General features: G+C 54.8%; 1 protein-coding gene across 1 annotated transcript; it reads left to right on the forward strand.

Moving 5' to 3' along the window:
• The first annotated feature begins 2,421 nt into the window (after nt 1–2,421).
• ESS2 (ess-2 splicing factor homolog) lies at nt 2,422–12,917 on the forward strand. Its single transcript, XM_033232988.1, is given in 11 exon segments — nt 2,422–2,461; nt 2,464–2,570; nt 4,061–4,229; nt 4,321–4,416; nt 6,910–7,079; nt 7,206–7,323; nt 7,645–7,778; nt 8,601–8,703; nt 9,479–9,588; nt 11,704–11,819; nt 12,379–12,917. Coding segments are annotated over 11 exon segments (1,428 nt in total). The 5' UTR covers nt 2,422–2,436; the 3' UTR covers nt 12,659–12,917.
• Nucleotides 12,918–13,512: the final 595 nt, after the last annotated feature.

The raw sequence follows: 13,512 nt of genomic DNA on the forward strand, positions 1-13,512 counted from the left end.
CTGCAATCACTTTCTGCCTGGGGAAACTTCTCTGACCTCCCAAACTAGGTCAAGATTCCCCAAATACAAACTCTTTTCTTGCAAGGACACAGCTGCAATTTTACACCTGTTTGTGTGATGATCTAACAAGTGTCTCTGTGTCTCACCCATTGCACTGTCACTTCTGCCAGGGCAGCAGCACACTGCACTTCAGTGAATGAAGGTATGCCTGTATGTTGCAAAAGCAAAGTCGTATTAAATTGTTCCAGGGCAGAATTTATTTGTCTGACATAATTCACATCTTCCGTTTGGGAAGAAATTCCTTAAATTTTCTGGTCCACTTGAATGTTAATTTTTTTTTTTTTTTTTGACAGAGTTTCACTCTGTCACCCAGGCTGGAGTGCAGTGGCACAATCTCTGCTCACTGCAGTTTCCGCTTCCTGGGTTCGAGTGATTCTCCTGCCTCAGCCTCCCAAGTAGCTGGGACTACAGGCACCTACCACCACACCCAGCTAATTGTGTGTGTGTGTGTGTGTGTGTATATATGTATATATATATATATTTTTTTTTTAGTAGAGTTGGGGTTTCACCATGTTGGCCAGGCTGATCTCAAACTCCTGACTTCAAGTGATCCACCTGCCTGTGCTTCCCAAAGTGCTGAGGTTACAGGCATGAGCCACCGTGCCTGGCCTTGAATGAGAATTATCCCTCTTCTGGGAAGCCCACTATGGCATTTGGCGGCCCAGTAATTTTTTTTTTTGACAGAGTTTCGCTCTTGTTGCCCAAGCTGGAGTGCAGTGGTGTGATCTCAGCTCACTGTAGCCTCTGCCTCCTGGGTTCAAGTGATTCTCCAGCCTCAGCCTCCTGAGTAGCTGGGACTCCACCACCATGCCCAGCTAATTTTTGGTGTGTGTGCATGTTTTTTTTGTTTTTGTTTTTTGAGACGGAGTCTTGCTCTGTTCCCCGGGCTGGAGTGCAGTGGCGCGATCTTGGCTCACTGCAACCTCTGCTCCTGGGTTCACACCATTCTCCTGCCTCAGGATTCAAGTGCCTCCTGGGTTCAAGCAATTCTCCTGCCTCAGCCTCCCGAGTAGCTGGGACTACAGGCGCCAGCCACCACTCCCGGCTTTTTTTTTTTTTTTTTGTATTTTTTAGTAGAGACAGGTTTTCACCATGTTAGCCAGGATGGTCTCGATCTCCTGACCTCGTGATCCGCCCGCCTTGGCCTCCCAAAGCGCTGGGATTACAGGCGGTGAGCCAGCACGCCAGGCCTTTTGTGTGTTTTTAGTAGAGATCGGGTTTCATCTTGTTGGCCAGGCTGGTCTGGAACTCCTGACCTCAGGTGATCCGCCGTCTTGGCCTCTCAAAGTGCTGGGATTACAGAATAATCTTTAGACTTTTTTTTTTTTTTTTTTTTTTTGAGACGGAGTTTCGCGCTGTCGCCCAGGCTGGAGTGCAGTGGCCGGATCTCAGCTCACTGCAAGCTCCGCCTCCCGGGTTTACGCCATTCTCCTGCCTCAGCCTCCCGAGTAGCTGGGACTACAGGCGCCGCCACCTCGCCCGGCTAGATTTTTGTATTTTTTAGTAGAGACGGGGTTTCACCGTGTTAGCCAGGATAGTCTCGATCTCTTGACCTCGTGATCCGCCCGTCTCGGCCTCCCAAAGTGCTGGATTACAGGCTTGAGCCACCGCGCCCGGCCAGACATTTCTTAATTGATCCACTGTCTTGTTCTTTCTTTTATCTTTTGTTAGATAGCTATAAAAAAAGATTGTTTTGGCCGGGCGTGGTGGCTTACGCCTGTGATCCAGAGACCAGCCTGAACAACATGGAGAAAACCTGTCTCTACTAAAAATGCAAAATTAACCGGGCGTGGTGGCCCATGCCTGTAATCCCAGCTACTCGGGAGGCTGAGGCAGGAGAATCCCTTGAACCCGGGAAATCCGGTGAGCCGAGATCGCACCATTGCACTCCAGCCTGGGCAACGAGAGCGAAACTCCGTCTCAAAAAAAAAAAAAAATTGTTTTAAGGCCGTTTTTTTGCATAAAGCTTGAAACTCCTATATAAACACATTTCCTCGTGTGTATTTTTGTTGAATAATCTCGAAGCATACATAGTTCTTACTTGTGGGAAATTAGAATTCTAAGGCCTTCGGGCACCGTAAAGCTAGAATTTTTCGCGTGAAGAACACGTCCCATAGCACCCGACCCCCGCCACCTCCACAGCACCACCTCGTGTTCACAGCATTGACAAGCATGAATAGCGCGGGGCAGGACAAAGACTACAACTCCCATAATGTCTAGCATTTATAGTGACGTCAGTACGGAGCGCGGGCTGGCTTCCTAGAGCCACAGCTTTTCCATTGGCCAACTATTGGAGGCGCCTGCGCAAATGATGCAATCCCGCTCCCTCCACCCTGTTACGCGCCTGGGGCGCCCCAGCTTTTTCCTGGGATAGCGATGGAGACCCCGGGTGCATCAGCTTCTTCTTGTTGCTCCCCGCCGCGTCCAGGCCCCCGAGGAAGCGCGAGGCGGGAGAGGCTGGGGCTGCGACGAGCAAGCAGCGGGTCCTGGACGAGGAAGAGTATATCGAGGTACGACCTCGGTGCGGACGCCGGAGACTTCTGGGCCCCTCCCCTGCTTCACGCTCCCCTCGGGTTCCCTCTCTCGGGTCTTGATGCTCCGTCTCCTCTTGGAAGTGGAGGAGCCGGAGTCCCTGCCCTTGGGGTGTGGACGGTCCCACGAGTCAAGTAAATAGGGCAGAGGAAGACGTCTGTGGTGGAAGAGGCTGTAACCGTGTTGTCAGGGAAAAGAGGGAGCGGCTCTTTCTATGGGACGGGGGTCAGGGAAATAAGATTTTCTGTTAAAGTGTAAGAGTTTGACACACTGGAAGGATGGTGGCAAAGAGGGCTTTCTAAAGAGCGGTGGCAGCAAGTATGAATGCTGGGGTTCCAGGAAGAAGCCTGCAGTTGTGACAGCATCTCGAGTGAGTGGACCTCCGTCGCCCCACCACAAGCTCACAGAAGGAGGAGCTGAAACGGGGATTGGTGGAAGTCAGTTTGGTTTTAGACCTGTTTAATTCGGGACACCTTTTGGGATATGTAGATGGGTGGCTTTAACGGACGGTTGGGTGCCCAAATAGGCAGCTCGGGAGCAGTGTCTGGCTGGAGGTGCAGACTTGGGAATCTCAGCCGGTGCTAGTGACTGGCTGAAGTTACTCAGGAAAAAGGTTTATTTTTATTTTATTTTTTGAGGCGGAGTCTCGCTCCTGCCTCAGCCTGCCGGGTAGTTGGGACTACCCACCACGCCTAGCTAATTTTTGTATTTTTAGTAGCGGCAGGGTTTCACCATGTTGGCCAGGCTGATCTCGAACTGCTGACCTCAGATGATCCGCCCGCCTTAGCCTCTCAAAGTGCTGGGATTACAGGCGTGAGCCACCATGTCCCGCCAGGAAGAAGGTTTAGATTGGAGATAGAAAGTCATGTGTGGAATGAAAGTGACAACACCCACGTTGGTCTGGCTGGTGGGGAGCCAACAATGGAGAATGAGAATGACCAGTTAGCAAGGGCAAGAGAGAAGAGTTTCACGGACATCAGAAGAGTGTTTAGTGATGTTAGAGGTTGCAGCATGGCAACCATATGGGATGCTCAACCTGGCTAGAAAGTGCCCTCAAGCTCCCTCAAGCCAGTCCCAATCACTGGGGAAGCAGAATTTGAAGGAGTGGACTGTGAGGCAGGAGTGCCCAGACGTAACTCCAACTTTCTTTTTTTTTTCTTTTGAGACAGTCTTGTTCTGTCACCCAGGCTGGAGTGCAGGGGCATGATCTTGATTCCCTGCAACCTCTACCTCTCGGGTTTAAGTGTCTGCTGCCTCAGCCTCCCAAGTAGTTGGTACTACAGGCGCCTGCCACCACGCCGGCTAATTTTTTGTATTTTTAGTAGAGATGGGGTTTCATCATGTTGGCCCGGCTGGTCTGGAACTCCTGACCTCGTGATCCACCTGCCTTGGCCTCCTGAAGTGTTGGAATTACAGGCATGAGCCACTGTGCCCAGCCTCTGACCTTCCTTCTGATCTCTCCTTGCAGGGCCTCCAGACAGTCATCCAGAGGGATTTCTTTCCTGATGTGGAGAAGCTCCAGGCACAGAAGGAGTACCTGGAAGCCGAGGAGAATGGAGACTTGGAACGGATGCGTCAGATTGCCATCAAATTCGGCTCTGCCTTGGGCAAGATGTCCCGGGAGCCCCCGCCGCCCTGTATGAGGACCCTGTGGGTCGTGGAGAGGGGAAAGCCTGCTGAACTGTTGCTTCAGGCTGCTCTAATTCTCATCCCCCTCTCCTCCCTTAGATGTGACTCCAGCCACGTTTGAAACCCCTGAGGTGCATGCAGGCACTGGAGTGGTGGGCAACAAGCCCAGGCCCCACGGCCGAGGCCCGGAGGATGGTGAGTGAGGATGCCCTCTTTCAGTCACCTGGTCAGGATTGCCTGGGCATCTTAGCCTGTGAGGCCCTCAGGGGGTGCTCCAGAGGGCTGCAGGTCACATCTTGTTCTTGAGGGGTCTTGCCTAAATAGCAGCCTGTAAAGTCAAAGGACGTTGGTCTAACTGGTAAAACATCTGGGTCCAGCTCCCACACGTGACTCGCCTCTGTGAAATGAGACTCCCACCAACTCTCACTGGCTTTTCTGCTGTGTTCCAGCCCTGCCCTGTGGGCTTCATGGATGTTGGAAGGCCCCTTTTGTCACTATCCTGAAGACGCCTCAGGGCCTCTCCATTTGTTTCCTTCATGTTGGTCACTTCCCAGATAACTGCATGACTCGCTGTTTTTCTTTCTATAGATCTTTGCATAGATGTTACCTGTTCAGAGAAGCCTTTCTTGACCTGCCACTGTAAAGTCACAACACCACTGGTGCTCTGTGGCTTCCAGCCTGGCTTTGGTTTTTCATCACAAGACATTTTATTTTATTTTATTTTACTTTATATTTTATTTTTTGACACAGAGTCTCGCTCTGTCACCCAGGCTGGAGTGCGATGGTGTGATCCCAGCTCACTGCAACCTCCACCTCCCGGGTTCAAGCAATTCTCCCTGCCTTAGCGTCCCAAATAGCTGGGATTATAGGCTCCCGCCACCACACCTGGCTAATTTTTGTATTTTTTAGTAGAGACGGGATTTTGCCACATTGGCCCGGCTGGTCTCGAACACCTGCCCCCGTGTGATCTGCCTGCCTTGGCCCCCTAGAGTGCTGGGATTACAGGTGTAAGCCACCGCGCCTGGCCAAGACATAACATTTTAAAGGGATTACTATTTATGGTCCCTTTCCCTAATTGGCATCCCTTGCACAAGAGCAGAAGCGTTATTTTGCTTTCATCTGTATGCTGTGTTGGGAACAGCACACGTGGTACTGTGGGCCTTGTACAGGTACATGTGGAACAGATGAAAGTTGTCATCTTCAGCATGTTTGCTGGGACACACAGGTGTGTATGGTAACATCGTGACTTGATGGGGGAGTCCGTTTAGGGAAGGGCACTCCGAGTCCTGTTGAATGTAAGTGTTGTGCACGCCATGGGACTTCCGCATGGTCAGGCCCTCTTTTAATCACTAGTAGAACATCAGTGCACGTATAGACGAATGAGACGCTCTTTCCTATCAGTTTCTAGACTCCAGTGTGCTGGAACAGCACAGATGTGTTGTATGTTTGCACAAATGTGATATTTTTTGCTTTACAATCCAGCTTTTTCGGCCATTAACACAGTCCTTGTTGTCCTTGAAACTTGAAAATGTAGCTTGTGCATCGCAGGACAATTTGTAGATTTTTTCTTCCTTTTTTTTTTCCTATAGAGATGAGGTTTCATTATGTTGCCCAGGCTGGTCTTGAACTCCTGAGCTCAGGTGATCCTCCCACCTCAGCCTCCCAAAGTGCTAGGATTACAAGTGTGAGCCATCATACATAGCCAATCTGTAGATTGTCAATACCTATACACCTACATGCCAGTAAATATAGGAATCCTTTTCAGAACCTAAGTGGTAGGCGCCATCATCGCATTTACAGGTGAGGAAGGTGAGGCTCAGAAAGGCAGTCACTTCTGCAGGTCTCAGCGATGGTCAGGGCTTCACTTCTTATCTCTCTGAGATGAATGGGGTTTCACTTCTTATCTCTCTGACCCCTGTCCTCATCCCTTGGGTCTTGAACTTGTAGCCACTGTGCCTTGTGCATAGCCTCGCGTGTAGCAGGTGGTCAGGACTGTCACTGGACTCGAAGGCAAAGCTCTCCAGGTGGCCCCACTGAAGTTTGCACCACCACACGCAGCACCAGGGCACCACCTCAGTGGGGGTACCACTTTCCATGGTGGCAGGGTTGGTGTCGAGGTGTTTGGGATTGTGGCTTAGCACCTGTGAGGCCCCATCCAGAGGACCAGGTCATATGGGGTCCCTGGAATTGGGGCTGGCTCTCAGGTCAGGATGATTAGGCGATGACCACCCACCTGTAGTATAGGTACCAGGAAGAGAAGAGTGGTTATAGTAAGGAAATCCTAGGGAGTGAGGGAGAGCCCCCTGAGGATTTGGAGGTACATCCCACAGGACTGGCACCACTTTGGTCGGGGAGGAGCCTGCCCGTGATCACGAGCTCTTGCTGTAACACCTGTGTTGTTCCCTCCTGTCTGAATCAGACTATGTAATTCCCTTGGCATCCAGCACGTGAGCGGAGCTGGCCCTGCATCTGTAGGGCACCACTTGAAGGCTCTCTGGGCAGTCAGAGTGGGCGGATTCTGCCCCCATGGGGAGTCCTTGGCAGTGTGGGCTCTCATGGGCAGAAGCCAGGACCAGGGGAGAGGATTCCAGCACTGCATGTTGGGGGCTGTGATTCCTGGGCCTGGGTGTCGTCCTCTTTCCTGACTGCAAAGGGTGCTGTGTTCCTCCTCCCGCAACCCCTAAGCAGGAGAGGCTGGAGAGGAGGAGGAGAAGGAGCCACTGCCCAGCCTAGATGTCTTCCTGAGCCGCTACACGAGTGAGGACAATGCCTCCTTCCAGGAGATCATGGAGGTGGCCAAGGAGAGGAGCCGGGCACGCCACGCTTGGCTCTACCAGGCTGAGGAGGAGTTTGAGAAGGTATCTCTGGGGTCTTGGGTGTCACATAGGCATAGGCACCCTCTGTGGTGGTTGGGGGAGCCCCAGGGCCATGGGTACAATGCCCAGGGGCATCTCTGACCATCACTTTTCCCCATGTGATTGCAGAGGCAGAAAGATAATCTTGAACTCCCGTCAGCAGAGCACCAGGCCATCGAGAGCAGCCAGGCTGGTGTGGAGACCTGGAAGTACAAGGCCAAGAATTCCCTCATGTACTATCCAGAGGGTAAGCAGCGGGCCTGGCAGCCAGATGGGGAGGTGTTGGGTCGAGCTGCGTGTGTCTGGCTCTGTGTTTGGAGCAGCCTTCCAGGTGTGTATGTCTGTGCCCCCTTGGAGTTTGGGCCCCCGAGGGGTACTGGTCTGTCTCAGAGTGGACAGGTCTGTGTGAGGTCAGCAGTGAGTGAGGCCCTCTCCAGCGGCACCAGGGCCTGCGTTCTGCTCAGTGCTTCTGTTCATCTGGGAGTGACTTGGCCGAGAAGCAAGCTCCTCATGCTCCTTAGGCTGCTGCCTTTCTGACACCTGCTGCTACCTTTGCTTCGTCTGCCAGGTGTCCCTGATGAGGAGCAGCTGTTTAAGAAGCCCCGGCAGGTGGTGCATAAGAACACGCGTTTCCTTAGGGACCCCTTCAGCCAAGCCCTGAGCAGGTGCCAGCTCCAGCAGGCTGCCGCCCTCAATGCCCAGGTGAGTGGAGGGTCAGCAGGGTCACATGCGTCAGGCGGGGCAGGGCTGCCTGGGGGCAGGCACAATCTCTCCCATGTCCTTGAGCTTGGCGGAGCTCAGTGAGTGGAACCATCTGCGGCCCTGTGCGGCAGGGTCCTGAGTCTTTCCTCAGCCCCAGTGGGCTTCCATTGAACACTGCCTTGGTCACACACGTTCTGTAGGTCCAGATCTGTGCCAGCTCCCTTGATGGCAGGGGCATGAGAGAAAAGGGGCTGCTGGGAGTGAGTCCAGGCTGGCCGCTGCACGCGCACATGGGGGGCAGGGAAGCCAGCGAGCAGCAGAGGGAGCCCAGTCCCGGGAGGTGGCTGGGGTGGGACAGGCCCTTGGTGGGCAGAGAGCAGAGGCTTTCTGAGTCTGGGAGCAAGATGAGTGGACACTCTCTGACAGTGACTGTGGTGATCACAGGGTTGAAGTGGGGAAGGCAGGAAGAGACTAGAGCACAAGTCTTGTCTGTCGTCAGCATTGCCCCCTGCAGGGGCCTGACGTCAGCATCCTCTGGAATCTTTGGGATAGGCGCAGCTGGAGCTGAGCCCTGGCACCTCCCTGGATGGGAGGAGGGGCTTCCCTCACTCGGGTGCCCACTTTGACAGGCCCTCAAGGTCTTCGGGGCGGTTGAGGCAGAGGCCCTCCCTCTCTTTCTCCAAGAAGGCCGCCAGCCCCAGAGCCCCAGCCTTGCCTTGAGGAGAGGAAGTGTTTCCAGCATGTTCCCACGTGTTTGCCCACTAGCCCGCTGTCGAGCGTGGGCTGCAGTCCCCCTGATGCCAGCCTCTCTGCTTGTTCCAGCACAAACAGGGCAAGGTGGGCCCCGATGGCAAGGAGCTGATCCCCCAGGAGTCCCCTCGAGTGGGTGGATTTGGATTTGTTGCCACTCCTTCTCCTGCCCCTGGTGAGAAAAGTGCCCACTGGCAAGTGGGCCTACTGCTGGGACCCCCCTGGGAGAGGTGGGCTTCTCAGTCAGCCCTGGCCACTCTCAGCCTCCACCTGGCCTGCCCCACAGCTTGTGTAACTCGGGGACCTGGTCTCCTGTCTGTACAAGGCCTTAGAGGCCAGGTGTCCAGGCTGCTTGGAGCCGTGGGCGGGCTGGACTCTCAGGCAGACCTGACCCGAGACATCTTGGGGTGATGTGTCCTGTCCTGGTCCTTACTGTGATGTCAGCAGGTGGGGGTGTGTGCACAGTGCTTATGAGTCTAAGTCTACCTAGCACTGCAGGGAGGGAGGCTTGGCACCTCAGGGGGCAGGTGAAACTCAGGTGGTCCCGTGGCATGCGTGGGTGCCCCTCCTGCACACTGGCCTCTGTGTTTTTGGGTGCTGGTGCTGTGTCACAGGCCAGGGCATATGAAGGCACCACAGGTTTGCCTGGGGTTCTAGGAGGTTTGGGAGCCCTGGAAGTCCTCCTGCATGGCTGGGGGAGACCTCCCAGAGGCTCATAGGCTAAGCACATGGCTGTAGGGCCTTGAGCCTACCTCGGGCCTGCTAGGAACTTGGCATTTCCCTTTCGGAGGAGGGAGGTACCAGGGTTCCAGAGTCCTGGGGAAGGAGAGAGGGCTCGCTGCCTGCCTTCGTGTTAGCAGGGATGCACACTGGGTGAACAGGCTGTGACTGGAGGGGAGGGTGGTGGGGAGTCCTCTGGCCTGAGATGGTTTTGGGCTCTTTATTTGCAGGTGTGAACGAGTCCCCAGTGATGACCTGGGGGGAGGTTGAGAACACACCGTTGAGAGTTGAAGGGCCGGAAACCCCCTACGTGGACAGGACACCGGGCCCAGCTTTCAAGGTGGGTGGTGGTGATGGGGGAACCGTGTATGACCGGGGTGGACACCTCTAGAGCCCTGAGTGCCTGTGGCTCAGGACTGAGCACTGGGATCGGCCCCCAGCTGCTGACAGGCAGAGTATTGGCTTTTCTGCCAGGGCACCGAAGGCAGGTGTGGGTGGGTGGACCTGTCACAGAGGGATTTGGGGGTGTGAGGGCTGAGACACCAAGGCAGGGAGTGGCTTGGGCCCTCTGGATCCTGGAGGCCAAGTGCTGTTCATGAGTGAGGCAGGATAGTCACAGGCACATCAGGAGCTCTGCAGGCCTGAGGACCATGGGACACGGCCGTGTGCTTGCAGAGGAACGCCCCTAGTTACAGAACATGACTGGGGCATGCTGGATGACACGGCTCAAGCCTCGTGTTGTAGGAGTGGTCAGGGTGGAGTGTGTGAGAGCCGGCACAAACCAGGGGAGGCTCTTCGTGGGCTGGGTCAGATGCAACAGGCCTCCCCGTACCACTGCGGGGCTTTCCCCAGAGTACTTAGTAGAGGTAACCCATGTCCAGACAAAACATGGGGAGAGGTTTTGGTTACTCTGGTTCTGAATTGTCTGGGATGCAAGGATAACCAAGGCAGACGTGCGAGAGGGATAATGAAGAGGATGCTGTGCTGTCAAATGTGAGAGTATAAGGCAAGGGCTGAGGTGCTTCCGAGGTGCGCCCGCCACTGCTTCCCGAGTCTCCAGGCCAATGGAAATTCTGAAATCATGATCCAAGTCAGAATTTAGGGCTTGATAAAGATGGCAACTCAAATTGCACTGAATAGCAGAGTATTTAGAAATGAAGGAAGCTGGGTCCTTAGGATGTGTAGCAGCATACATTCTGGAAAGGTGAAAAGGTTACATGTAAAAACAATAACCATAAAACAACTAGAAGAAAATAGTGGCGAGTATTTAGTTTGATTTTTTTTTTTTTTGAGATGGAGTCTCGCTCTGTTGCCCAGGCTGGAGTGTGGTGGCGCGATCTTGGCTCACTGCAACGTCCACCTCCTGGGTTCAAGTGATTCTCCTGCCTCAGCCTCCCGAGTCGCTGGGATTACAGGCATGCGTCACCATGCCCGGTTTATTTTTGTATTTTTAGTAGAGATGGGGTTTCACCATGTTGGCCAGACTGGTCTCGAACTCTTGATCTTGTGATCCACCCACCTCAGCCTCCCAAAGTGCTGGGATTACAGGTGTGAGCCACCGTGCCTCACCTTTATTTATTTATTTATTTATTTATTTTAAACAGACAGGGTTTCACTGTGTTGCCCAGGCTGGAGAACAGTGGTGCAATCATAGCTCATTGTAACATTGAGCTCCTGGGCTCAAGTGACCCTCCAGCCTCAGTCTCCTGAGTAGCTGGAACTAACAGCACACACCACCACACCCAGCTAATTTTGTGTGTGTGTGTGTAGAAAAGAGGTCTCGTCATGTTGCTCAGACTGGTCTCCAATGCCTGAGCTCAAGTGATCCTCCTGCCTTGGCCTCCCAAAGTGCTGGGGTTCCAGGTATGAGCCACCACTCCCAGCCTGTAGTCTAATCTTAAGTTAGGAAGGACTTTCTAAACATAAAAGCAAAGGAAGAAATCACAGATGAAAATAACAAATACAACAGAAAATGTTATAAATGAAACAAGTTCAAATAACTGAAAACACATATGCATGGTGTAGCGCAGTTGACTTGACCTAGGGTCTTCGTGAGGGTCTTCTGAGTGACAGCAGCAGAAAAGGAAAATGAGCCCCTTGAGAGCAAAATAGGCCACAGACACACGGGGAAGCGCCCAAATACAGAGTGCCGATAAAGACAGATGTTCACTCTGATAATCAGGGAGACGTTAAAACAGACCTCTTTTTCCTGAGAGATTGTCAGAGGGCATAGCTTTGGGAGGAACAGGAAGACAGGTGAGGAGTGCTGGGCCCTGGGCAGGTCAGGCGGGGTTGGGGGCTTTCCAGGGGCTTTTAGTGGGAGGTGATGGTGGGTTGTGGGGGTTTTGTAGGCAACAAAGAGAGGCTGACAGCCACCACAGTGGCTTTCTGTGTGAGGGGCTGCCGGGCATGTGGCAGGCCTGGCACAGCTACCCACACGCTTGCTACCTTGTAGATCCTGGAGCCGGGCCGCAGGGAGCGGCTGGGGCTGAAGATGGCCAACGAGGCTGCCGCCAAGAACCGGGCCAAGAAGCAGGAAGCCTTGCGGAGAGTGACAGAGAATCTGGCCAGGTGAGGGGCCGCCTGGCTGGTGGGGAAGTGTGAGGGTGGCTCTGGCCTGCTCCTGCTTGGCCCCTGCCCTGATGGTGTGGAGGCATGGCCCATGCGGCAGAGTTCAGGGCAGGTCCGCGGGGTTCTGCAGTGGGTACTGTGGCAGCTCCTCTATCCAGAGCACGGCCACACATGGACAGGATGAGAGGCCCCCTCCATCTTCTCTTCCTCCGCGTCCTCTTCGGCCCATCCCTAAGAGGCATCTTTAGGCATGTGGTCCTGCTGGGAGCTTTCATCAGCCCTGTGGAGATGGTCATCGTTCCCCTTGGAGAGGGGTGGGGGTCCACCCCAGCCCCCACAGCCAAGGGCAGTGCTGCTGTTTGACCTCAGGTTTGACCTGAGTGCTGCTGTTTGACCTCAGGGATCCCCCGCATTTGCCACCATGCCGGCAGTGCCGTCCTCCTCAGCTCAGAGTGACTGTGTCTCTGCCCAGGCTCTTCCTGGGAGCTGAGGGAGGCCCTGCTGCCAGCAGCTCTCAGCCCACCTAACCCTGCCTCTCTCGTCCATCCCTTCACCCCAGCCTCAGTCCCAAAGGCCTGAACCCAGCCATGTCCCCAGCCCTACAGCGCCTTGTGAGCAGGACGGCCAGCAAGTACACGGACCGAGCCCTGCGGGCCAGCTACACACCATCCCCAGCACGCTCCACCCACCTCAAGACCCCGGCCAGTGGGCTACAGACTCCCACAAGCACACCAGCGCCTGGCTCTGCCACACGCACCCCTCTCACGCAGGACCCGGCCTCCATCACGGACAACCTGCTGCAGCTCCCTGCCCGGCGCAAAGCCTCAGACTTCTTTTAGAGCCAGGCCTGGGCTGGGCCCATAGACGCTTCATGGAGCCTGCAGGGCAGCTGTACACCCAGCAGAGGACTCCAGCCTTCTCGGGGCCCAGGCCCGGGCCAAAGCTGTTGACTACGCCAGGAGCCACTGGAGAAAGGGGCTGTGCTGGGGCCAGACTGGCACAAGACGCACATGCCCACGCCACATCCCAGGGCCTTGCCAAGCTGTTTGCTGTTTAATCAGCCCCTTGAAGTGTCATTAAAGAACACCTGGTACAGTCTGGGGGTTGCCTCTCCGTCCTGCTCCCCACACAAGCCCTAGCCTTGCCCTGGGGCCTACATCGTGTCTCAGGACCGCGGGGCTTGAAGTGAGGGGCCCCCCAGGTGAGGAAGCTGCAGGTGGGGTGGCTGTGGGGGCACCGGATGACTCTGGCATCGCTTTCTGCAGCACCTGGAACCTGTGTTCTGAGCTGAGCTCATCCTCCTGTGTTTTCTGCTCCTCTGGGGGGATGTGAAGGAGAAATGGAGCCTTTGGAAGTTGTACTCTCAGGTTGACCTGCAGTTCTGGGCCCAGGTCTGCAGCCTCCACTCTGGGCTTGCCCGCTGTGAGGTGCACTGCTTATAGGACTGTGTAGGGGCTGCATATCAGGTGATCTCAGCCGCCACCTTCTCCCAGCACCTGGCTTCCAGCTCATAGGGTGGGACTGTCCCGCTCACCTCTCTGCTGTAGGCACTGCCCATCTTATGCTGCTGGCCCCGGCCTCACCTTGTCTCTCCCACCAACAGGAGCTCCCAGATAACAGTAATGTGGGCCCCAGGCTCCATGCAGACCTGGCAGGTCCTCTGTGCACTGCGGGCACACTTGCCCATTGGCCG

This window comes from Trachypithecus francoisi, unplaced genomic scaffold, assembly GCF_009764315.1.
Source record: "Trachypithecus francoisi isolate TF-2019V2 unplaced genomic scaffold, Tfra_2.0 Lachesis_group14, whole genome shotgun sequence".
Taxonomy (NCBI): domain Eukaryota; kingdom Metazoa; phylum Chordata; class Mammalia; order Primates; family Cercopithecidae; genus Trachypithecus; species Trachypithecus francoisi.